The sequence below is a fragment of the Pempheris klunzingeri genome, chromosome 17 (genome assembly GCF_042242105.1).
Source record: "Pempheris klunzingeri isolate RE-2024b chromosome 17, fPemKlu1.hap1, whole genome shotgun sequence".
NCBI classification, from domain to species: domain Eukaryota; kingdom Metazoa; phylum Chordata; class Actinopteri; order Acropomatiformes; family Pempheridae; genus Pempheris; species Pempheris klunzingeri.
Window position 1 is genome coordinate 2,299,080 of NC_092028.1, and position 27,229 is coordinate 2,326,308.

A 27,229-nucleotide genomic window follows, 5' to 3' on the forward strand; every position below is an offset into this window, starting at 1 on the left:
GTGGAGACGTAAAGGAGGGAAGGTGACGGACGGCTAAGGATGACTCCCTTTATTGATTTGTTTTTTGCACTAAGACCCACCAAGGTTAATGAAGCCTCAGGATTTGACAAAGATGACATTGAGTCAGGCCACGTGTGACCCTGACTGAACACGGTCGAACCTCACTGTGCGACCTGTGGAGTGAGTTCAGATGTGTGCGTCTATCTTCGTTTAAAAACATGCTTGTTTGTGTTTTTGCACGAGTGTCTGCTGTGGTATCAAGGAGATATTAATCATGATAAAATATGACATTAGAGCAAACAAGCTTTCAGGGTGCAGCTTTAATTCAGGTAAACAGATCTAAAGATTGAATTTTGGAGTTAAGTGACAACAAACAAACATGCAGTGACGGGTGAGGAGAAAATTCATTTTAGGGGGCATTTAAAGAGATAGTTTTGGAGTTTTTCAGGTGATATAAATCACTCAGCAAATGGAATCGGTGCATCCAAAATGTCAATGTAACCGTCCACATGACGCTACTGTGACGTACCTGTGGTGTATTGGCCACACATGGTATTGCAGGTCACATGATGCACCCAGATTGACTTTTTTCAACACACAAACATTACAAGACGCTGTAAAATGATGAGCATTGGATTGGAGCCATTCGATCATTTTAGACATTTTTAATGTGTGAGAGGAAGTCAGTTGTTGTGCTGTTGATACTGTTGTTGTAAAACTTTGGTGACATTAAAAATTGAAATTGAATTAAAAAAGGACATAATATCCAGAGGCCTAAAGGACGCTGGAGCACACTGATCAATCTGCAGAGAGACTAACATTTCAACAACACCGTGTCTGCATCACGTTTTTCTGTTTCCACCATCAAAGGCTGTGTGTGAATTCATCAGCGTGCTCAGATTGCTAGGAAATGCGTGGTTGTGTTCATTTTGATCTACCCATGTGACTTACGTTGTGATTGCAGGGGTCGAGATTAAAAATGTATAACGTCCAATTTAAGTCAAATTATACCAGAACCTTTTCACATTTGTCCAAAAGAGCACCTGGTTTTAACAGAACGCACATGGAAGTAGTTGATTATACTGAAAACTAGTTTCTGTAACCTTTAACATGTTGGCAACCATTTATCTTACCTTGTTAGGCTGTGATGCTCATTAGACACCTGAAATAATATTTCTATTCTTGGATCTTTAACTCAAGATTGATTGATAGAGTTGATCATGTTGTTTCCTAAAGCAAAAGTGTTTATTGCCAAAAAAAAAAAAAGATCCATTGTTGCCTGTTAGATCTGCTTCATATTCTTATGGGAACAGTACAAAGACAACAAAGACAATTACAAGCTGAATGTGAACTAAAGCTAAAACTTAAGAGGGCCACATGAAGCACATGGTGATCCACCACATCAGGATGGCAGCTATTTAACGGCTCTTCCTTAACACTGCAGCACTCCGGCTTCCCTCCAACACATCCACATAAAGCAGCTCCATCTCTGTCTGTGTTTGAAGAAGTACATCTCTCCCCGGCCGGCCCCCTAATCGATAGCCAGCCTGATATTACTGTGGGCCGGTGGGTGAGTTATTCCTCCAAGCTGCAGCCGGGCTGAAACAGCAGGCTGATGGAGACGAAGGAGGCGGGGGGATGAGTCTGAGCACTGAAGCGTTGACTCTGGATCTGAGGAGAGACAGACCCAAAGATAATATGAGAGGGAGGGAGAGATACATGTGTGGGAGAGCGAGTACGAGTATCCATGCACGTATGTGAAAGAAACAGTATCCAGGAAATATGTTTCTACTGGACGAATCGGCACCTCGTGATTCATGGCCAGTGCTAAAGTTTGTTGGATCTGGTCTAGAGCCACTTCAGACTTCTGTTCAACATGGCCTCCAAATAAAACAACAGCTGTCTGTTTCCCATTTCCTTCAAAGTACTAAAGGAATATCTTATCTAACCCAACCAAGTCATTTTGTGGCTAAATATAACCAGATCTTAACCATAAGGCTGTCACGTCATAAAACGGATCTATTTCTAGCAATCATTTGTATTGGTTTTGGTGGGAGGTCACCCTGCTGATGGGGGTGTCTGCTTGAAAAACTATTCTTCCAGGAGTGAACGCTGCTGGATGATATTCCACCGCTTACAACAAAATGCAGCATGCAGTCGAATGAAAAATATGTTATATCTTATTTTATAAGAGTAGATATTTATACATACAACTCATTTAGTCTTTTTAGTCATAATGTTCTAGATAATAGTTCCTGAGCCTCTCAGGGGTTTAACAGGAAGAGGTTCAGGAGGCTCATGCAGGGTTTTTACAACCTGACGGGTTCTGAAACCAGGACAGAAAGAGAAATCTCCTGATTGCTGTCAAAGAGTAGAGAAAAGCAGGGAAGAATATTCTGCTGCATATTCTCAGTCTTTCCAGCCACAGTAGAGTTAGACGGTTAGAAATGCCAATTAGAGATGCTAAAAACCCTCCATGTCCAACCTGACACAACTTTACGGTGAATGACTGAGGGGCAGAGCATGTCAGGTGAGACGAAGGTCATCAAGCGACTAATTTTGACTACAAAACTACTATTTTCAAGGTCAGAAATGAACTTTGCTGCAGAACTGTTAGGCCAACAACGAGAAGCCCCTTAAAGTGCTTTGAAAACATGTCTTGTCTAATTCCTCCTGCTGATGAGTGCAGTGTGATGTGGCTGACAGCTCCAGAGAAAGTGGACCTTGAGTTGTTCTGTAAAATAATTTGTGATTTCCACGTGTGCCATAAGCAAGCAGACGGTGAAGTGCTCCTCTTGCTCACAGTGTGAATGTATAAGAGAGACTCGTCAGAGCTCTGTGTGGTTACCATCCTCTCCCTCTTTCTTCTCTCCAGTCTGAGATAAGCCATCCTTCTGGCTTCCTCTCTGTGAGCCGACTCTCCTCCAGCGGAGCCATTAGCTCCTAAATCACTGCAGCTTTTTGTCAGACACAGACGATGTTGTTCCCCTCATAAGGAAGCAGCCGGCAGCAGGGAGGGTGGACAGATACACTTTAAACCAGAGACACCAGATTAAGCTCAGGATTAGCTATTGATCCTTGATGCAAACACACATTTCCCTTGTCTCTTTTCTCTCCAGCATTCTCACTTTATTTGTGCTCATGCTTCACTGCGTCCACTCTGGTTTCACACTGACATGTCACAAACAGAATGCACAAGCTGGGATAAAGACAGGTAGAAAGTGAGGACTGATTGCGTTTCCCCATCAGCTAATGAAGCCACGTCCCGTCCAATCAGCAGCAGAGATCCTTCTCTCTGAGGGCTGATAAGGAAGGCTGTAATTGAAATTGACCAATCGGCTGTCTGCTGGGTTTAAACACACGAGGACGGCTCAGACTGTGCACTCTTAGAAATCCCCCCTGTTAAAAAACGGTAAACAACTGGCAGTAGGGTTGCCAGGAAATTACTGTAAAATTAATGGTATATTGTTGTTGCTGAAATTTACAGTTAACTACTGTTAGTATAAATACAGCAAAAAGCTGTTATTTTAAACCTTTACAGGAAAGTACTGTTGAAAAGATTAGCAGTTCATTACCGTTTATTTACGCTTTTTCTTAAGACGTATATTTGCAGCTTTTAACTGTGAATTTCAGCAAAATACTACACCTTGTTGTTAATTCATTTCCTTCTAGCAAAATAGGCAATACATTTATTTTTCTAAACCTAGTGATTTGATAAATTACTTCTTGCATGTCATGTTATAAACACCATGTTTTAATGTGATAAAGAAACATAGCCTTTGAAACTGCAACTTAAAATGCCAAGACAAATAATAAAACTTCAAAGTGTCTTCTCAAACCACGTCTCTTTATTGAAACTGAACAAAGTATCAACAAGAACAAGAACAAGAACAAGTATTGCACTGCCTTGCCAAAACCCTGTGCAAAAAGGTCACCTTATTAAGGTTGTGAATGTGAATAAAACTGGCTCACTGTATTACACTTTGCATTGCACAGATCTACATGACATTTAAGGTCTATTGCAGAGCATAGATGTGACCGAGGAGGTTCTTTGTGATGTCTGTAAAGATGCAATTTCAAGCTAGCAAATTTGAGGAAGCTTCTTGTGCAGGCAGAGATGCAACACTTCAAAGCTATGTTGGGGGTATTGCTATGAATGCACGTGTTTCCCAAAGGCCACTACAGTCCTACATTGATGTCCACAAATCTGGCATGGAAACATAATTGCAGGTACTGTAGGATATCCTGGACTAGATACATTTTTTACTGTACCCCCCTCTGAGTCTTCTTGCTGGACAGGAACTGCAAGGGAAAAAACAACATTAGAACAAAAGCAGTAATACATTAAATGAATTATCTGAATTCAATTTTCACATTCTAGAAAGATTCAAGCAGCTATTATTATTATTATTATTATTATTATTATTATTATTATTATTATTATTATTATTATTATTATTATTATTATTATTATTATTATTAACACTCTTTATCACAAGGTGTTTATTCTCTCTCATTAACTGATCAAATGAAAGAAACAGAGAAGTTTACTGCTGGGCTCTGTTCAGCTGGACTGAACAGAGCACACTCTTGCCTGTCTGCCTGTCTCTCCAGGCCTGGTTGAAAGGTAATTATGTTTATTTCCGTCAATAATCGATATTAATCTATAATATTTACTGCAAAGTGCAGGCTACTTCAACACATACACTGGATATTAATTAAACGTGTTAAGGTGCTGCACTCCCCCTGCCACACAACTGGAGGACACAGGGAAACGTTGTGTGTTTCTCCTCCTATATGTGGAACCTTTTCCTCCTCTGCTGGTGGGCACCTCGCTTCTAAACAGCCCACATGTTTGCTTGTACGTGTTGCCGTCCGTTTAAGTGTCTGCGCTGTGTGTGTGTGTGATAATGTGTGTTTTATTAATATGTCTCAAGGCATTGCATACCCATATAACAACCCCTACCAACATAAATAAAATACAAGAAATTACTGTTTTCTTTTCTTGAAGTAATAATACAGTAAAATAATGTTATAAACTGTTATTATACAGGGTAACCCTGTTAAACATAGCAGGATCTTACTGTTGAAATTTCACCGTAAATTTACAGCAATTTCTTAGAGTCATTATGGAACTGAACAAAGATTTACCTGCTTTTTGCTGTTCGTGGTCACCGCAACCCTTCAGTATCCCAGCATGCATTTCACAAAAGGCAGGAAAAAAGGGGTTTTTGTTTGATTATCTCTATCACTGTTCTGTTTTTAGTCCTTTTGTGTGGTTTTCTTGTTTTTAGTTAGCAGTTTGTTTTAGGTTCCTTTTTATCTGCTCAATACTTTATTTTAGAATTTTAGAATGTCCAGTCTGGCTGTGAGCATCAGAGATTGTTACAGGATGCAATGTACAGTCTTACACCATTAATGCAAATGAGATGTATTGTATCTGTGAGACTGTAGGTGTTGTTACCTTTGAACAGAGCCAGGATAGCTGTTTCCCTGTTTCCAGTGTTTATGCTAAGCTAAGCTAATCGCTTGCTGCCCCCAGCTATATATTTAACATGCAGATGTTGGAGTAGTAAGTCTTAGTAAGAGAGGTGGAGACCCCACTAACCACATATGCAATCATGTTGTGAAAAATCGTATAAAATGCTGTATTTTAGAAATCACATACTCTGCACTACAGACATGATGCATGTTTCCTTTGCTATTGTTGCCTGGTGCTGCTCTTGTGGTTTTCTTGAATCCTTAATTTTGAATTCTTGAATCGTTGGGTCTCTCTTTGGTCTAGACGTGCTGTTTTATGCAAAGTGTCTAGAGATAACGTTTGCTATGAACTGGTGCTGTGTGAATAAAGATTGACTGATTGATTGATTCATGTCGTATACATCTTTTCAGACACAATGCTTAGTGTGTAATTATCACTTTACGTCCTGAGAAGCCTCTCGCTGGTTGGAGACACAGAACCATGGGAACCTGAATAGCTATCTAATTTAAAAGATACGATGCCTGGCTAAATGAAACCCTAAGCTTGGGCCTATACTTAAATTGAAGTGCTGGTTATGCTGTTCCACTGCAGCCTTGGTTCCTGTCCATCATTGTCTGTCATTGTTCTGTTGTCATCACTATTGCATTGCATTGTGGCATATTAACACCGGTGAATGCACGCTGTAATATTTCCCCTGAAAATAGTATGCACTTCACACACTATTGGTTTCATTCTAAGGTTTTCTGACATATTAGAAAATCTCACACAGCGACTGAATATCTCATTAGTCTGGATTTCTGATGCAGCAACTGACAGACCGAAGGATGTAGATGAAGCAATTTGCCATATTTGCAAATGTACAGTGCAAGATTATGTTTTACAGGTTAATTATTTACCAGGTTGATTTTTTAAGGCAGCAGATCATTAAAAAATTACAGACTCATTTTCCAATCCTAGTACCCAATAAAAAACATTTGCTTTTGTCTTTTCTTTGTGAAATCAAGCTGGAGGGGACTTAGAATAACTGTATGAACAGAACTTCTAGCTGAAGGCAAAAAACCAAAAAAAAAAACCAAAGGCAGAGCTGCCAGTTGAAGGACCGGCCTCGTCTGCGTCAAAAAGCAGAGAGGTGAACGCAGACAGTGAATAAAACATCGGCTCACCGAGCAGTCGGACCGGCACAGACGTATGTGCACGCCACCCTGTTTTCCCAAGGCAGGGATTTATGTGCATCTTCTCCTTCCCCTTCACATCCCCTTGACACTTTCATTACAAAGTAAAATATCACTGAAATTGAACATTTCCCTCTCCTGGAGATCAGGTAGTTGGATGGCAGGAGAGAGTGAGGCGAGTGAGACAGGTGAGTTTTTCAATAACAAGGTCCGCCTCAACGCCTGACTAATCCTGACATATGACAGAGGTCCTTTCAGAAAAGAAGGATGGCCCGCTTCATGCCGGAGTTCCTGGCGGGACGCTTGGACTCTGAATTGGAATGAGGCCCCCGGGCGGTAATGGTCCCTGTGAATTTCAATTGAAACTCAAAGGATTAAGAATGAGATGAAACCTCTCTAGTGAGGTTTTTCATGAAAGCTGCAGAGACTCACAGCAACTTCCAAGGCTGGATTGATGCTTTCAGCACTGACACTAACATGTCTCTGCCCAAAGATGCAACAGTTCTAATCCTCACTGGAGCACTGGGGCCACAATAAAGGAGATCATTTGGATAGAAAAAGAAGTAAAGAAAAAGATGTAATTTTGTAATCCAAGGTCAGATTAGATGAATAAATACAAAGTAGATCAAGAACAAAATGTCTATCACATAATGTTTCAAGTTTAATCTCAAACCACGAAGACGTTTTTCTCAAAATATTTTAACCATCCTGAGATTTTTCCCCCTGAGAGTTTCTGATATTCTCAATATTTAACGTCTCTCTACTTTTCCTTGATGCCATATAATGAGCAGCATTGTCTCATGTCGACTCCACTATATGTTTTAGAGTCTGATTCTTCACTCTGATTGTACTTTTCTGTCTATATAATATTGATGAAACTGAGAAAAACCCGCAGCTGTTTCACAGTGCAGAAAGATTCAGGAAAGTTTGATGCTATTTTGTAGAATCTAGCCGTGACTCAGCTGAGAGACGTGACAGATAGTGTTGTGTTGTGTTGTGTTGTTCGTGGACAACTTGTTAAAACAGAACAAATCTTTTGGGTGAACGCACTGAACTGAGTGACTTCCTGAATCTGTACAGTTCTGCTAACAGTGCATGATGAACCCACAGATCCTGCTGGAATCAGACCCTGCAAGAGTAACACTGAACTGCAGATGCATTAAAAAGACTTAAAGGTCATTAAAAACCAGCGTTCATCTCCGTTGTTCAGCGGAAAGCTGAGCTCCTCTGAACCATCTGGTGAGTCTCTGAGTGAACCTCTTTCATGAAGTGATTGTAGTGATTTAGGACTCTCACACTGACTGCTTTGCACATCATTATGACAGACTGCACCTCAGGGATGGGTCATGGTATCCGAATAATCAAATATTTGAATAGTTTATTTGACTGTCATCTTGTTTTAGAAATATATTTTCATAGTCTTTAGCTTCATCTGGTCAGCAGCAGTAGTGTGATGAAGCCAGGTGAAGACGTGGGTACAAACACTCCCAAATCATCCAGCTGACCTTCCTGTGAGCAGCAGACGTTAGCTAGTAGCAGCCTGAAGTACCAGCTGGGTTATTTTAGCTCTTTTCCCAGCTTTCACTCCTCTCCTCCTGGGGAGATCGTTCCTTGTAACATATATAGCATTTATTCATTATTTAATACTTAACAAGATGTTTTTGATGCAAGGAAGCTTTCAAACGTTCAGGTCACTGGTGAAGGTGAGGATGTCCTGTCCCGACTCTTCTGTCCCGACTCTTCTGTCCCGGCTCTCCTGTCCCGACTCTTCTGTCCCGGTTCTCCTGTCCCGGCTCTCCTGTCCCGACTCTCCTGTCCCGGCTCTCCTGTCCCGGCTCTCCTGTCCCGACTCTTCTGTCCCGACTCTTCTGTCCCGGCTCTCCTGTTCCGACTCTCCTGTTCCGACTCTTCTGTCCCGACTCTTCTGTCCCGGCTCTTCTGTCCCGGCTCTTCTGTCCCGACTCTTCTGTTCCGACTCTTCTGTCCCGACTCTTCTGTCCCGACTCTCCTGTCCCGACTCTTTTGTCCCGACTCTTCTGGTCCGGCTCTCCTGTTCCGACTCTTCTGTTCCGACTCTTTTGTCCCGACTCTTCTGGTCCGGCTCTTCTGTCCCGACTCTTCTGTCCCGACTCTTCTGTCCCGACTCTTCTGTCCCGACTCTCCTGTCCCGACTCTCCTGTCCCGACTCTCCTGTCCCGACTCTTCTGTCCCGACTCTCCTGTCCCGACTCTACTGTTCCGGCTCTCCTGTCCCGGCTCTCCTGTCCCGGCTCTTCTGGTCCGGCTCTCCTGTCCCGGCTCTCCTGGTCCGGCTCTCCTGTCCCGACTCTCCTGTCCCGACTCTTCTGTCCCGGCTCTCCTGTCCCGGCTCTCCTGTCCCGGCTCTTCTGGTCCGGCTCTCCTGTCCCGGCTCTCCTGGTCCGGCTCTCCTGTCCCGACTCTCCTGGTCCGGCTCTCCTGGTCCGGCTCTCCTGTCCCGACTCTCCTGTCCCGACTCTCCTGTCCCGGCTCTCCTGTCCCGGCTCTCCTGTTCCGGCTCTCCTGTCCCGGCTCTCCTGTCCCGGCTCTTCTGGTCCGGCTCTTCTGGTCCGGCTCTCCTGTCCCGGCTCTTCTGTTCCGACTCTTCTGTCCCGGCTCTTCTGGTCCGGCTCTCCTGTCCCGGCTCTTCTGTCCCGGCTCTTCTGTTCCGACTCTTCTGTCCCGGCTCTTCTGGTCCGGCTCTCCTGTCCCGGCTCTTCTGTCCCGGCTCTTCTGTTCCGACTCTTCTGCCCCGGCTCTCCTGTCCCGACTCTCCTGCTCCGACTCTTCTGTCCCGGCTCTTCTGTCCCGACTCTTCTGTCCTGGCTCCTGTTAGGTGAGTCTCCACCTCCTCAGAGCTCTGGGAGTGCAGAAGGACGATCTATCTGCCTTCCGGTTCTGTCCCTCGTCTGTCACTTTCCTTCCCTCTCCCTCACCAGAGCTGCAGCCATCAATCACCTGTGCCTCTACTGTAATGGCCGACTTTGCATGTGCACCAAGTGGAGACTGCAGTTTTAAAACTTTAGCCTTGCTGTCCGAGCTTCAGACTATTTCCTTCTTTATCAAACGCTCATTATTTTACAGAGATTTTACTTTAAAACCATATTAGCAGTTTGCATCATCTGCCTAATGAATAATCACAGTCCTTAACCCCTATTTTAGTCAGATAAAATCTGTTAGTGTTGTAAAAACTATTCCAGCCTGTTTGAAATGCCATTAAACTTGTTTCTTGTATTTTCTACAAATATATTTTTCATAATTTTAGTTGAACTTTTCTTGTTTCAAGCTACAGAAATTCCTCTCTAGAGCATTTACTAAACAAATTAAACAGAAAAGTATCTTTTTACACTCTGTTACCTAGTATTTTTGTTGTATCACTACTTTTACCTTCACAGTGGAGGCTCTGAACGCTTCTTTTACCACTGATCTTATCACACATGCAGCTTGCCGTTAATCCAGCTATGGATCTTGGTGCTCAGAACTTATTTCTGCCCTGATTACTGTATTGGCAAAATGTACAAACTTTCAGCTGTGTTCAATCATCAACTCAAACAGGAACAATTGAAATAGCTCAATAAAGCTAATATTACAGGTGGTTTCTCCAAATTCAACACAATATGTCACTTTTAATGACTTCTGCAGGCTCATAATTATTCAACCCCTTCCTGACAAGCGTCTTTAGTACATAGTATGACCTGCTGAAAACGTGATGCAGAGCCACACACCAGGTTCTGACAGCGTTTCCTCATGGCCAACAGCCTCCAGCTCTAATATTCTTGGGTGTGTGTGTGCTGCAACCGCCTTCTTCAAATCCCACCAGAGATTTTCTATTGGATTTAGCATTTTAGCGACTGTGACGACCACTGTAGTATCTTCCAGGAGTTTTTCTGTAACCAAGCCGTGGTGGACTTTGAGGTCTGCTCATCGTCCTGTTGGAAGGTCCAGTGACTCCTAAGCTTCAGCTTCCTCACAGATGGCCTAACGTTCACTCCTATGATTTCCTGATACTTGATTGAATCCATCTTAGCCTCCAAACGCTGCAGGTTTCCAGAGCATCACTGAGCCACTGCCATGCTTCACTGTGGGCACGGTTTTCTCTTCAGCATCCGCCTCATTCTTCCTCCTCCAGACATGCCGCTGATTCATAGATCTGAAAAGGTCCAGTTTTTTTTTATCACTCCACAGAACAGCATCCAAAACTTCTGTGGCTTATTTATATGGTTTCCTGCATATTGGAGCCGACTTTTGGGTCTTTTGGGTCAGTAGTGGTGTAAGTCTTGGAGTCACACTCTAGAGGCCTTCAGCGTTTCGAATGCACCTCACTGTAGGAGCTGAAACCTCAGTCACTGCTGCCACCAAGTCTTACTGCAGGTCTTTTTGTCCACCTGCAGCCAGTGTTCCTTTAGCTTTGAACTTGTGAACTATGCCTCCAACAGCACCTGTAGGAACATTCAGTGGCTTCGCTGTCTTTTTGTATCCTTTTCTTTGTTGGTGCAAGACAACGATCTCTTAACTTTTTGGACGATTCTCTTGACTTACCCACATTTCTAACATGCAACCAAACGTCACTGTGAACAAACCCCCAACCAGTCTGAGCATTTGATGTGTTCTATTTCCAATAAGGCCCTTGATTGGTTGCATCAGGTGTGCTTGAGTCAGTCAATCAGATGTTGTATCTGATGAGTGCTCTTTTTGGGGATTCTATTCAGGGGGTTGAATACCTTTGAGCCTGCAGAAGTCATTAAAAGATGCATATTGTGTTGAATTTGGAGAAACCACCTGTAATATTAGTTGTGTTGAGCTATTTCAGTTGTTGTTGTTGTTTTGAGTTGTTCATTGAACACAGCTGGAAGTTTGTACATTTTACCAAGACACCTAATTTGCAGTGGGGGTTGAATAACTTAACATAACTTTCTTTACTTTTGATGGCAGTTTCATGTTGCCAGTCCTTACGTCTCTGTTTAGAGGACAGGACATGAGGCAGGCTGTCTTTGAGACAAACGACCACCAGTGTGGGATTTAAGACGCGGTGCTGGTTTGCAGCTTTACTCTGACTCAGCTGTGTCAAAGCTGCTGTAATTAGGATCCAGTTACTCAGAAATGAATGTTCTTTTTCCTGTGCAGTCTCCTAGTTTGGTCTCTGAGGAGTTCACACACTCTTTTTTTTTACTCTTGTTTTACTATAATGTAGTTTTCACGCTATATACTCCTGTGCCTCCATCCATCTATTGGTGATGAATTCATCCTGTCATTCATCTCACTTGTCATTTTTCTTCCCCTCATGATTTGCTCTCCCTTAAATAGAATCCTTGGCCTATTTAAAGCACAAGTTTCCTCCTGCTGGACTTGTTGGATCATGACAACCAAACTTCTGATGGTTTTTGAGAGCAAAAGTCATCAGTAGACACTTTATACAAAAAAAATTCCTGAAATCAGACAAATTATCATTATCTTTGACTCCCATTTCTAATAAAAAGAAACTAAAAACTGAAGTGAATTTGAATGCTTGTGGTTTGCATGTCAAGGGAAGTGTCACTGTGTGTCTGTGTGAGATAGGACAGGTAAAGTTTTTGTGTCAGACTGCTTTTTAGACACGGCAATGCAATGAAAACCTGGTAAACTGAGTCACTATGACGTCAAGAAACAGATGTAAGTGAGGCACGTCATCACCAGGCATCATCCATCTGCAGCTTTTTACTTTTAAAAATGTAAAACAATGTCACCCAGTGCAGGATTCTACACCGAGCTCATTACACCAAAGTACGTCTCGCAAAAATGTTTGAAACAGTGTCACCTCTGTGTGATGGATGTCAACAAAGTCCAGCAAATTATACACATATGTTTTGGTGCTGTCCCTCTTTGAAAAGATTTTGGTCTGAATTCTTTGACACATTATCGAAGGTCACCGGGAGAAGTGTTACTCCTAATATGCTTACTGCTTTGTTTGGTGTGTTGCCCTGTCAGATGGGGGGTGTTTGTTGTTTGTTCTGAATTACAATAGCTATACGTTATTGAATGTATGACTGTAATTGCTACTTTTATATGTAAAATTCAATAAACAGAATTGACAAAAAAAAAAAAAAGTAAAACAATGAACCAGCTCTGGTCTGCTGATACTTTTGTGTATCTAAAACCTCAAAAGAGGAAGAGGAGCATGTGGGGCTGGTTGTGGCAGCATTCACTTTGTGAAAATGTGCTCCTGAATTTGAATTTGTTATGTTACATCATATTTATATACATCTCATATGCAACAGCAAATACTGTAATGGAATTAACGTGTCTGACAAGTGGCGAAAATACTGATACTGAATGTGTCAGTGGAGCGATAAGGTGAAACAATGAACAGAGTAAAAGGGACATATGAGAGTGAGAGAGTTTAACTTCAGCAAAAGTTGCATTTGTTTTTGAAGTTTCATGCTTCAGTCTGACAGACCAAGCACTGCTGGGTGATGAACACTGCTTGGGATTTTTCCAGGGAATTTCCTCTCGACACACAGTTCATGATACCAAAGAATACTGCAAATGTGAGGTCTTTCATTAGAGGGCTCAGTCACCATCGTTTTAGCTCATTAGTTCATGACTGAACAGACATTTATTCAACTGAAAATCTTTGAGATTATAACTTTAAGTATCTGATCTGAGTATCATAAGGCTCTAAATCCTTGATACCTCCACAACAGTATTGATGCTGACGTATTGGTCCATCCTGAGCTGACACTGGTCCCACCCTGCTCAAGCAAAAGTTTTGCTCCTGTGGAGCTCAATAGACGAGTCAAGTCGGAGCGAGTTGGGACGAGACGGGGCAGCAGGTGCTGCAGGTCCCGTTCCACCAGACAAACAGCTCATCTGTATCCCATGAAAGCAGAGCAGCTGTGAAATTAAATTATGACTTCAGCGACTTGAAGTGCAAGCATGGGCCTGTTGTGCCGCCGCGCTCTCTGATGGTGTATGTGGCCGGATTGATTCCTGGAGCTACACTGTGTTCAGGTCACTACACAATCATCTTATTATGTGGCAGTTGAAGGTGTCAAAGTGTCTACACTTGGTGCTCTGAGGCAGGAAAACAGAACTGAGATGTGGTTGTACAAATATAAAGCCATCTGCAGAAAGTCATACTGTCATAATTTTGTAACATACTCATGGTGCTGATGACAGAGGAACCACTGGTTTGTTACCCCCTGTAGGCCACACATGGTACTGCAGCATCATCTTCTCTTGGCCAGCATGTTGTTGACACTATTTAAGCTTCATACTTAAAGCTGCTCCAACATTTTCTTGGGATTGTAATGTTGCTCTGTTAGTCAGGTGTTTGGTTATTAAACCAGTGCAGAGATGGTGACTCCTAATGATCCTAATCGTGTGACTTATGACTTGTAATCACACCATTCTCTGACTTTGTTTTAGTATAAGTTGGGACTTTTTGTGACCTTTTGATGAACTTTGGTGAGGTACAGAAATAATGGACCATTCTCATCCCTGGGTCCTCAAACACTGCTGACCAAAGCACCTGCATCTGTGTGAGACGATGAAGGCAGACAAAAAATTAAATTTGACCGTTTTAAAAAATTAACCATGTATTTATTATTGTTACTATGACGACAAATGTTCGGTCTGCCTGTGGAAAGGTCAGGGGATAGTGCATCGCATGCAGACACTAAAAGGGCATCAATATGACAACCTGCGAATGAGAACCGTTCGGTAACTCGACAGCAGAAGTAGTTGCCCTGAGCGTGTAATATTGCCGTGGAAGGGTGCCAGCAGGGCGAGACAACGGTATTTGACAACCGGGGAATAAGAACAGGTTCAGAATGACTAGCTGCAGGCCAAACTATGGGCATGTCATCCACTGCAGCTCTGATGTAGTTGTGACCATAACTCTTAATGACCCTGAATTTGTCCAAAACCAGCACATACTCTTAAATGTTTATACTCTCTTTGGACTCCCAAGAACCTTTTTAAAGTTAATAAGATTTATGTGGAACCAATTAAAACCATCCACACTGTCTGAGGGTGTTTTATATCAACCCACAGCAGGCAACATGTAGTTAGCATCTGTAGTTTACATTTGTTTGTGTCACACTGGTTTATTTTAACCTCCTCCACCCAGACTTGAAATGTCCTTGCACAAGCCCCCAAGTCACACTGATACATATATTAATATATTATGGCTGAAATTCAGATTCAGAGGCCTTCTCTACTTTGACAAGAATGAAATTTCTTAAAGAAACATATTTGATTTGGAGGAACTTTTGGCATAAACCAGTTGAAGATAATAGCTTAAGATAATGAAAATACTGGTATTGGCCTTCAGAAAGTCATTTTGGTGGAAACCTGATACGGATGGCTGGCGGAGGCAGATAGACAGACAGAAAGTCCCATTAGATTAGGAGAGGGAAGCATGAAGAGGAGGTTCAGCAGAGGGTATAATGAGCTGCAGGTCAGCACACAGCCACAGTTCTTTACCGAGGGGAAATCAGGAAAAAGTAGGGATGAGCTGGGGTGTTGGCTGCAAACACGCACACACACACACACACATTGAATACAGTTATAGTGTGCCGACAGCCCAACAGACAGGCAGATGGACTGATATTCATGCAAACACAGAGCTCCTGTGCAGCTTATAGAAGTCAGCAGCTGGTCACAGAGAGGATTAACAAGCCGTCTGACTGCCATCGTCTCTTTTCTGATCTCATTCTCTTAAAAAACATTCAGGTTCACCTGTATCTGAGAATAAACACTCCCCTCAACCTTCCTTAACCTTAAAGCTGAATGAGAAGTTTGTTTCACCACTAGGGGGCAGAAAAACTCCACCACAAGCTGACGCACAGGTTTCAGGTCGCTTTTTGTACTAAAATATCTGAACATATCATCACAAACTAAAATCTATTAACACACACAACCTGTCCCACCTCACTGATGGAGATTTTTGGGGCCACAGTCATATTTTCTTGTTGTAAAATTCTATTTTACATTTCAGACTCTTGGCTTGCAGAAGTTTTTTTTTCTCTCTTACTATATTTATTGTTATGCGACAAAGTGCCAGGACAAATTCCTTGCATGTGAAAAGTTCCTTGGCATGAGAAATGAGTGCAGCAGCCCTGATCCATACCATAATACAAACTCTTCTGGCCAATCATGAGGAGGTCCTTTTCTGCCAGCTCCAAGTGGGAACACGCTCAGCTATGATTCACCACCACACTGGCCTGAATAGTCAATGACTCTGATTATAAGAGAACCCCTCACCTGTTTTTACAGAAAGATCAGTCCTGTTGGGAAAGTTTCCCCAAGAGAAAATAGCCCTCATCCTCTTATAGACGAAGATGAAAAACCTGTGTAGCATTCTCTGTCTCTATAAAACCACTGCCTCTCGGTGCAGAGCACCATCATGTATGGAATGGTAATCACTAAGAGACTGATTTTAAGACTCTGGAAATCGGACACTGTCCCTCAGTTCAAGGCGTGGTTAATGGAACTAACTAGTTTATTGCACATGGAGAAAGTCCGATACGGCGTGATGGATAATTTAAATAAATGTTACACCATTTGGCAACCATTCTTAGATTGTCTTGCCCAACCAGGTGGACACTCTAACATGCCCACAGTGGTCCACTCACCTCCACCTTGAAACCTTGTTGGATTGTGATGCTGTAGTGATCTAGCATTGTATTTTGCTGCCCTTTGTACGCCCAGTTCTGATTTTGCTTTTGTATTCCTTGTTTTCCTTAAAAAAACCTAATAAAAATACGGTTAAAAAAAACAACCTGTGTAGCTCATCCAGGTTTGATTTCAGGCACAGCTGATTCATTCATCGGTCACATACTCTCACACTCTCCCATCAGACTTATGAAAATGGTCAGATTGTTTATTTTTCACAGTTTTTTCCTTTTTTTAATGAGCGCCTCATCTTGACAGTCTGTGTCAGCTGTAATATTAACCTCCTTGACAGGTAAGTCTATCTTTGTTCAGTTTTTGCAGTGAAACTCCTGTAGGTCAAATAATTCTTCCTAAACATTATAAAAACACGTGAATAAACTCACTAGCCAGTGAAGTCAGAGAAAACAGTGGGATGCCGCCAGGAGGATGCTGTGACAGCAGGCCTTTCCGCCTGCCTTTGACTGTGGGCACGGTACAAACACTTTTGACTTTAGATGCGGTTAGACGACACATAGTACGACCCACTGTCTTTGGAACTACTACAAATAGTCTTGAAGTGCAGTCAAACCAAATGCACTAACATAGGCAGTGGGGGACACCAGCTGCATGCAGAGGGACAAAAGCCTGCAGAAAGTCGTGATGCATTTATGGAGAAGCAAACCAACAATGGTAGAACCTTGTGATTTTACATGTGAACGGTCAGTCAGACTGAAAGAGATGGATCAGGTATCGACAGGACGTGAATGGGTCTCACAGATGTGAATGTGAATCCACTCTGACTGCACCGTCAGGACGGAGGCCAACATGGTTCTACAAAGCATGTGACATTATCATGGTTACAGTTTGTGTCCTGATGCTTCAGACGGCACCGATGAACCTGTTCTGTAGTTTAGCCTTTAGAACGTGGCTCTGCCGTCTCCGACTGGCACATTACATGGTTCATTCAGCTCCTGCGTCATGTAGTAGAAGGCTCAGCACCGCAGCTGCACCGTCACTTAATCCAACCTCTATAATGAAGTCCAGAGGAGCACACTGATTGTTAAAACGTCTGCATCGACACGCCACACACCTCTGTCAGCAATCCATCCCGAGGGAATTTGCATAAATGTCATTTACTTGCCAAAATAAACAACTTAGCTCTCCTCAGACACCTCCTCCCTCTATGCACCCATCCAGACACTTAATTGGAAAAACACAACCAGGAGGAATCTGCTGAGCGTGGAATTGATTCGCAGGTTATTTTCACTGCAAACTGCTGTTCGTTTTTTATTTATTTATCTTATATATTTATTTTTGAGAGTGAGAGGGGGCATCATGCCCAACAAGGTGACCAACAACAGTAAAGAGGGATTTAGATAATTTACTCAAGTAAAAGCAGCAGCAGCACGGTGGTGCCGCTAAAAGTGCTCTATCGTAGTGTACTACAATTAAAGTGAAGCAGTATTAGTGATGAAATGAATGAGTAAGTGCTGATACAGAGGTGAGAGATGTAAATAAGCTGCAGGACTCAATGACATTTAATTCAGGCGTGACGGACACATTTGAGGTACATGTACTTTCTTTTCATACCACTCTCCACTTCTACTCCCCCACATCTCATGGGGAAATATTGTACTTTACTTTTAGCTTTAGTCACTTTGCAAATTAAGTGTTATTTTAAAATGCTTTGTCACAACAAGCATCGTGAAGGAGTCGCTTTGGGCTCATTGTGATGCCATTTTTCATTATTTTTCCAAACCAATCAATCAGTGGACTGATGGAGGAAATAAACAGCAGATGAATCCAGAATGAAAAGAATCATCAGCTGCAGTCTGATACTAAATAGTTCAAAATGAGCTCCAAGCAGCTCCAACAGTGAAATCCTGCTTTTCCATCAGTGATGAGGATCAATAATCTACTGATAGAATCTAGGACAGTACAACAGGCACAGGGGGCATGCAGTACTTTCACTTTTAATACTCTGACTACATTTTCCTGATTATACCTAAATACTTTTACTCAAGTAAGATTCAATTTTCAATGTTTAATTCAGGACTTGTACTGGAAAAAAGAGAAGTTTTGCAGTGTGGCAGTGGTCTGAATACTTCTCCCACCACTGGGGATTGATCACTCATCATTAATAAACCCACATCCATCTCAGTACAGAATATAGTTTTATTGTCAGTGAAAACCTTGCAAGAGCCTCCAGTTTTGGGGACATTCAAACTTTCAGATCAGCATAAAAAGGGAAGAAGCAAGGAGAGGACGCCACAAATAAAGAAATGAGAAAAGATAGAATGGAAAAAGGTTCGGAGACATAGTTATATGTATAACTGGAACCTCTCACCTGTACTGAGTCACAGTACATGCACAAAGTGGATGTATTTTGTTGCCCGAACAACACAAGGTAAGCATTTATTCATCTGCAATGCTCCCAAAATAATCAGCAACGCCTGTTGAGTCTCAGTGTGAGACTTGTGGATTTAATTCAACAGAAACTCAAACAGGTTGGGGCTGCTGAAGCCTGAGTCTGGACCAGCTTTAAAACACCCTGCTGGTTTAACAATGTCACACCATCAATCTGTATCTGTTAGCCTGGAGAGGATTCAAACCTGGGACTTTATCATGAATATTCCTCATCTTCTCGTTTCGGACCATTCAAGTGAACACACACTGAGGGAATCAAACAGTGAGCGATCCCAGTGAGAGTCTGTTTATGGTGTTTCCTCAGGGAATTCAGAGGAAGAGCTTATTCTCAGATGATCACTGAGCTGTAAATGTGTTTACAGTATGGACAGTGAATGAGGAGAATTTAAATGTTGGATCCAGCACTAATATCTGAAATGTCCTGTGGATGTTCACGGTTCCCTGAGGATGAATCCTGAGAAAAGCTGTCCTGTATCGCCACCCTCAGGACAAATTTCCAATTCGACCAATCTGTGATTTTTCTGGAAGCACTGGTTATTTCACATCAAGGTAACACTTACACTTCGTCATGGGATCATATCAATACTACTGCATCACTTGTTAGCCATGAACAAGATGACCTTTTGGGCTGGAGGGTTGTGGAAGATCTCAACTGGTCAGTTTGACACTTAGTTGGTTTGTTTGTTTGAGTTTAGTTTTTACCATTTAAAATGTGTAGTTCTAGTGTCTCTAGTTTCAGCAGTAGTTCTTTATGATAATATGGGGGGTGTTTGTCAGGGGCACAATTAAGAAACACAGTGCTTGCAATTAACATCTGCAATAATAAACATCTGCGCCACATCTGCATATCTTTACTTTATTTAACAAAGGGTTAACAAGTGGTACTTCTTCCACCACTGCTACTCAGTTTTTGCAGCCTCAAAGTGTCGAACCATGAAACCTGATGTCAGTCTTATAGAGTCACACTCACACAGCCGAGCTGCTGACTTTGATTAAACACAACACCCACTTTAGTTCACAGGCTGCACTCAATTTGAGCCAAGGTCGCTCTGAGCCGCTGACAGCATTCAAATGTCAGCTCTGTGGACAACTGTTGTAGAGTGTGTGTGTGTGTGTGTGTGTGTGTGTGTGTGTGTGTGTGTGTGTGTGTCACAGGTAGAAATGTGACACCAGAGTCCAGAGTCAGGAGCAGTGAGTGTGTTTCCTCACTTCTGACGCCTCCAGCAGAGAGTCCAGATGTTAGTCTGTGGTGAAGACGTCCATGTGATGGGATTTCCCATGAACACCATTCACCTCCATCCAAACCTCCACCTGCTGCCAGGACCCCTGTCTGTCGGAAACACAGTGTGCAACCTTTTCACAATAAGGGTTTGGACTGAAGAGGAAAACAGCAGTGTTTATGTTTGTGTCAGCCCCTCACCAATCTGGGATCTTTGTGCCACCCAGAAAAGTTCAAGGTTCAAACCGACAACCTGCCGGCCAGCTGATTTGAACCCACGACCTTCTTGCTGTGAGACAACAGTGCTAAAAAATGTCACGTTGGTTGATCACGTACTTATTCATTTATGCATCTTCCAATTCAGACTCAAATTTATGATCAAACCAGCATGCATGCTGTTCCCTGTGGCTGCTCTCAGTACAGGTGTCCAGGGGCTCAGCTGTGTACAGCTGCTTACCCTTCAACACACAGGTGAGAGACACCTGTTCTCTAACAAAATAATCTCATCTCAAAGGTCCGCTAAGATTTTAACTGTTGACTGTAAGTAACGTCCAAGCACATTTTCAGTTCGCAGGATTTTGATGAGACAGGAACAGTTACTAGTCCAACTATGATACAAAGGCTGAAACGGACGTAGCTGAGAATCCACAAGAACAAGGCAGGTGGCAGCTACATGAAGGAGGAGATGGACCATCACCAACACTGGTGATCTGGCAGCGGCCTGAGAAAAGAGGCTGGTGTATAAACTGATTGGAGAATGAGACACAGACAAGCAGGCACATGTGGACTCAGGTGACTGGGACAGGTGGGAGAGTCTGAGAGGGCATCTGGTGGGCGGACGGAGAATAGCAGCTTATCGCACATACCTCTCCTGTGTGGATGTACAGACTCTCCCTCTCCTGAAGAATGAATATATCTAATGTCCGGTTAGACTTTCAAAATAAAGCTTGCTGGGAAACATTTCACATTTTGTGACGTTTGGACGGGACAAAGTGTCCTTCGTTTCATGGTAACAATAGTCAGGTAACCTTGGTCGTAATGGTAACAATAATACATGTTGCGAGATAGCCGCAGTTTGGTTAGGTTTAGACAGCAAAACTACTTGGTTCGGTTCAGATTTGGGTTGAAAAGTTACATATCTAAATTAAAAAGAAGCCAGGGCTGACTATTGGTTTCAGTGTATCCATCCGGACCTGCTCCCCACATTTATCGCTCTTTATACTTTCACGTGTCACTGTCATGTGACTTTGACTTCCAGCGTCACAGCTGAAGCATCGGGCCTCTGACCAAGCTGCTGTATTTGATGAGTTGGGAGTGAAGACGGGTTCACTTTTCATACACATGTTAGGACAACTTCCATGTTTACCACATCGCTGGTGATAGTCAAACAGGTACTTTTGCTATTGACACTTCAGGTACTATTTGCTGATAACACTTGGAAACTTTGATTTATAGTACAGAAGGTCTTGAATGCACTTCCACTTTTTTTAATTTTAAGCAGCTACATGGAACTTTCATTTGGTGTTGATTTTGGCGTAATGTATCCTGCAGTAACAGCTGCATTTGAGCACAAATCTTAGAAAAATAGAGATATATATTACAAGATGAAGTGTGGGCTTTAGATTAAGAGCAGCGGACCTTGATCACTTCCCGTGGCATCTCCTGACCATCTTGTGAGACCAGCCTATGCAGGCGGCACAGCATGGACCCTAGGAGGAGAGCTAGGCCCCTGAGCTGCTCCTGGCTAATGTCTACTAAGACCAGTCATACCAAAAGCCCCAGGAGGACGAGGGAGAGAGGGAAAAAATAGTTTTGTTGGAATTGGACCTGGTAGCAGACATTTAAAATTGCAAAATAGAAACAGCCAAAATAGTCAGACCTCTTGCTGATATACTCGTATACATATGTGGGTCATAGGGAGGCATCAGTATTAAACTGAGACTGTTTCATAACCAGTTATAGTAGGTGTAAGGCACCAGCCAGCCAATCAGACACCGGTGCTGACTGTGGCCAGACCGTCATGATATGTTGATGCAGCTTTTCCCAACTGTCACACAACCGAACTTTTTTCTGAAAATGTCAGCACACCTCGTGGCTGGCAGATCGGTCTCATTAGCATTTTGTGACTTCCATCTAATTACTGTGAAATTTAATGATCAAGCAGTGGTTTGATAATCGTGGGACATCTATGAGCTACTATCCATACTTACAAGGCTATAAATGTGTTTACAGGTAGGTTTGATCTCTGACTTTTAGCTGCTTTTCATGGTCAAAATTATAACGTTCAGAACCGAATGTGATGCTCAAGTTCAGGCATCTTTTTCTCTGTGTGTCTTCGATAAAAATGTCAACTTTAATTTGGCCCAGAGACTGAATTCACACTGTGTGTGTGTGTGTGTGTATGTGTGTGTGTGTGTGTGTGTGTGTGTGTGTGTGTGTGTAATCTGGAGAGAGGAGTCATTTTCCCCTCTAATGAGTGTGTGTGAGTCCTAATAGGATCAGTAGAGTCCTGTAACAGCCCACAGGACACACTGAGGAACAGCTGGAGGGGAGTCAATCCCTCTACCTCTACCTCTCTCTCTCTGTCTCCCTCTCTCTCTCTCTCTCTCTCTCTCTCTCTCTCTGTCTCCCTCTACCTCTCTCTCTCTCTCTCTCTCTCTCTCTCTCTCTCTCTCTCTCTCCCTCTCTCTCTCTCTGTCTCCCTCTCTCTCACGCACACAAACACATGCAAATAGCAGCCATATTTCCAGACGCGGATGTCAAACTTGAACAATTCTGTAAAACTCCTAATTATGTTCAATTTTTAAAATCACACTGTCTAAAATATCTGGCAACTATCAGCACTGCCTGTCCTACAGCGGCTCTATATTTGGTTGTTTTCTCACTCTGCTGCATGTTTGATATTTTCTAAACTTGCTTGTGTTTTGTATGTTCGCTCTGTCTGGTTGCTGAGAGCACGAAGCTCTCAGGGCCACCGTAAAAATGAGCGAAAATTAGCTGCAAGGACACACTAACTAATTAGGAGCTACGATGTGTGGTTTTACAAATACATGAAGGTTGACTACAGCAAAACAACAATCAATTCTAATCCTCAGAGTTTCACATCAGCGTTTCAATTTTACTAGTTGACAAAACTGAATAGATAGAATAGATTTCTTAGATACTTTTTGTCGACTGAATCAAGACCATAGTTTATTTACCATTACCATAATCTCTCCCTAACCTTGATCATACAATAGTTGCCATTCACAAATATTTTAGTCAAAAGCTGTGGCAATGGAAACTACCTGAAGAAGCTACAAACCTTTGAGTCGCCTTTCAAGACAGCAGCGGATTGGTTTGACTCAAAAGATACTATTCTGCTGGGGTTTCTTCTGAATCTTCTAAATCAGCGTGCAGGGAAACACCTGCAACTAACATATTCCAGCTGTAGATAGTTTTGATTTCTACTGACAAAAACACCTGGATAATCATGTCTACATGAATCCTTCCCCTCATTCTACCCAAAACTCAGGAAGTGAAACAAAGCACGAACAATAAAAGGTGCTTAAAGTTTGTTTGTCCCTGACATTTAAGATCCTGAGAATGCACTTGAAGATAAGTTAGCCGTGGTGTGTAGCAGGGCTGTGTTGCTGTACTTGGTGCTGCCTGGGGTGTATTGTGTTGCAGGCGGCTGCTGCTCTGAGCTGTGTTAACTCGGACGTCGTGATCTACTGGTTGGTGCCGGGATTTAATTCAGACGGCAAACAAAGCTGGGGCGAACCCACAGATGGTCCCATATATCCAATGGGAAATCTTGTCAGGGGCATCTATCCAACAACACAGCAAAGAAATATGTGTGTGTGTGTGTGTGTGTGCAGATGTGTGTGTATTTGTGTGTGTTTTCAGGCCAGAGAGGGGATTTATCGTCTCACAGACAAAGTGATTCACAGCTCTATTTTCGGAGCTTAAAAGCCAACAAATTACACACTGACGTAAAGGTAGAAAGCAACTAAGATTTTTGCATTTGTTCAATACATTAAATAGGTGATTTGTGGATGATTAGATTGATGTTTTCTAAATGATGAAAACATTTCCTTCCTTTCCAGAGTAATACATAACACGTGTTTCATCGGGCGCGAGGAAGTCAATGAGGTCAGCTTTAAGGTTTTAATGAAAGCAAGGTATTATGGGTATTTTGGCTTCATTGTTCTAAAGCACAGCAGCCAAAATGAACCAATCTCACAAGTGGATTGATTTTGTGGTTTACAGGTAAGATGAACAGGTAAAAGAATGTGTCAGAGCACCGTTGTGGTGTCTCTGGGTTTCAGATGATTGCCTCTACGGCATTCTGGGTAAGAAAATGGAAAAAATTGTTGAAATAGAAATTGATTACTTGAAGGAACAGGAATTGTTGGAGCGACGCAGGCAGAAGTTGACAAAAATGTTCAGTCATACAAACGACTGCAAAAGCCAAACAATGATGCCAGCCAGACGCCAGCCATGGCAAGAACTTAAGCCTTTGGTTAAAAGACAACATCCATTCACATATTTATTGAAATATAACACATCAGACTTTGTCCTGGATATATTTCACCATCCCTGTGTCACAGTTGAGGATCAGTAACCACGATGACACAGATTTTCCAAAACCTAATGATAACAAAACAAAAGACAAAAAACTTTCAGTCCAAATAAAGCAGGCAGATGAAGGTGACATAAGGACAGGGACGGCCACCAACCAAACTCTGAAGACAGCCTGACAAAGAATAAAGCATCGGGGCAGGTTTATGAAGGGGAGGCTGACGAGGGAAGTGAAGACAGGTGCAGACAGTCACAAGGGCGAGAGCAGGAAGTGAGGAAAAGCCAGGCAGGATTACTACAAAATAAAACCTGAAACAATGACTGGGCCAGACCACAAAACATAACCAGGGACATGAGAGCCACGTTTAAACGATACTCTGCAGGACACCGCAGCAGTTTTACGTGTGACTATTCTAACTGTTCAGAATTTGACTGCTGATAAATCCAACAGCATTATTACACATTTATCAGCGCACTGTTTTCTGCTGTTTATTGACTCTCCTGAAGTGCTTTGTCACTCTGAATCAGACTGAGCAGACATAAATCACACACACACACACACAGGCAGGCTGTATTGATCTGGAGGTGGGAGTCATAAAATGAGAGGTGATGGATCGGTGCGGTGGGCGGCCCAGCCTTGTCACTGCTGATTTTCATGCCTGGAGATGTGAGCTGGCTGATCGATAAGAGGGACGACCGGTTTCTACATATTCATCGAGCGCGTCTCACCTGGAAAAACAAATAACAGAGAGGTGTGTTCCATTATAATAGATATAAACACTTATTCTGTCATGGTGGACGGGGGTTCCCTATAATTGGAGAGCTAAAATACATTTTACTCTTGTGCTGTGAAAGATTTGTCATCATTTGAGCACAAACTTTTAGCAGTGTCCCTCCAGAACTGGGCTGATAGTGTATTAAAGAGTCATGAAACAAGACGTTCAGCCCTGCTAGTGCCATTTAAAGGAGGAAACAAAACTGTGTCACTGTACTGTGCATGTGTCCAATGTGCCAATTTAAAAGAAAGGCTGTTAGAAATCACACATTTTGGGCTTGTAATTAAATCCATAAACATTAACAGATGACGGCAGAAGGGGATCAATTTCTTTGTTTGTTGATGTTTAAGTTAGTTTTCCATCCATCCATTTTGTGCTTCTTTTCTAAGGCCGTGTCGCAGTGGCAGCCGGCGTCTAGACGTCCTTCCCCACAGCAACGTTTTCCAGCTCCTCCTGGGGGATCCCAAGGCGTTCCCAGACCAGATGAGATATGTAATCCATCAAACATGTTCTGGGTCCCCCCCCGGGGTCTCCTACCAGTTGGATGTGCCTGGAAAACCTCCAAAAGGAAAGTGGCTTCAGACTTGGAGGTCCTGAGTCTCTAGGAGCGCTGGAGGTCACGGTCTGATGAAGCCAACAGAAACACATCATCTGCAAAGAGCAGAGATGCATTTATGAGGTCCCCAAACTGGTGGTAAGTTAGTTAGCAGGAAAAGATTTATGCTGTGAACAGTTGGAATGATGGATATAATTAGAATTGATTAAAATGGTGGGGGAGTAGGGATTGTGGATAATAAAGAGCTTATAGATGCTTGTCATATTTTTTATAGATAGATAAATGAATACAAACAGCCTCTGCGGTTCCCAGGTTGTGAAAATGCCTTTGACTGGTTTTGAATGTCTGTGGACCTTTAATAAAAGCTCCTGATTCACTTTGGGTGAATCTCCAAAGGCTTCATGGTGCCAGTTGGAGATGTGTGGCTTTGCCCTCTGTTAGTCTCACATGACTTTGGACTGTCTTTAGTGTGTTTTCCTCCTCCAGCTGTTTGAGTTGTATTTGCATCCTGCCATTGCTTCTGTCATTAACTATTGATTTTGAGGAAAAGCCCCAAACTTTGACCTGAGGTTCTGGGCGAAGATGTACAGAATTCTTTAACCAAATACTAATTATTGTGTTTCTCCTCTTAATGCTTTAATTTGCTAGAAAATGAACAGGTGTAAATGTTGAAGAAATCAACAATCAGATATTAGTAATTAGTGAGTTTGTTGTTTTTGATGTTTGTTTAACAAGTAAGAATTCAGTATTTTCACTAGTAAACATGATTAGGTACGTTTTTCATGGTAATCCAACATTTTCCTCATTGTCATCTTGGTCTTTGGGAAGTATTACTTTTTCTGACATTGAAATGATTAATCAATTAATCAGCATCAATGGAGAGTTGTGGCAGCTCTTTTTTAAAATATGAACGTCTGGTCACGGTGATGACGCACGAGGAGGAGAGAGAGAGAAGGAGAGAGGGGGAGAGAGAGAGAGAAGGAGAGAGAGGGAGAAGGAGAGAGAGGGAGAGAGAAGGATAGAGAGAGGGGAGGAGAGAGAGGAGAGAGAGGGGGTGAGGTTTCTTCAGTGAGCGTCCTGCTCTCCCTCAGTCAACAGTCTTCTGTCTGTGAGGCTGGACGCTCTCTGGTGTGATGCTGGAGTTGATGGGTGACGACACTTGTGACTCGCGGGTTTCTCTCCCCCCTCTGAGGGACCACCTGTCACTTCCCTCCGCTCTGAGGACACAGTGAGACACAGACACAAAGAAAACACGCGCGTAATTTGTCTGTGCGTCTTTGCCGCGCAATGCCTCTCCTCCTCCTCCTCCTCTTCTTCCTCCTCCACCTCCTCCTCCTCCTCCTCCTCTGACCGCCTCGTGCTCCTTCCTTCTTGGACGAACTTT

At 42.7% G+C, this 27,229-nt stretch overlaps 1 protein-coding gene across 1 annotated transcript; it reads right to left on the reverse strand.

The window, feature by feature from the left end:
- Positions 1-8,332: 8,332 nt before the first annotated feature.
- Positions 8,333-10,693, reverse strand: LOC139216282 (serine/arginine-rich splicing factor 4-like). The gene is made up of 2 exons (XM_070847373.1): positions 10,566-10,693; positions 8,333-9,500 (listed from the first exon to the last, which is right to left on the reverse strand). Exons 1-2 carry the CDS (start codon positions 10,691-10,693, stop codon positions 8,333-8,335), a joined length of 1,296 nt encoding a protein of 431 aa, XP_070703474.1.
- Between the last annotated feature and the right edge of the window lie 16,536 nt (positions 10,694-27,229).

Bases quoted from the DNA above. Each gene is read 5' to 3' on its own strand.
- LOC139216282 (XM_070847373.1), bottom strand. From the start codon at position 10,693: ATGGATTCAATCAAGTATCAGGAAATCATAGGAGTGAACGTTAGGCCA. The intron at 9,501-10,565 runs GTTACAGAAAAA...CTCACCTAACAG, and splicing joins TCAAAGTCCACCACGGCTTG to GAGCCAGGACAGAAGAGTCG.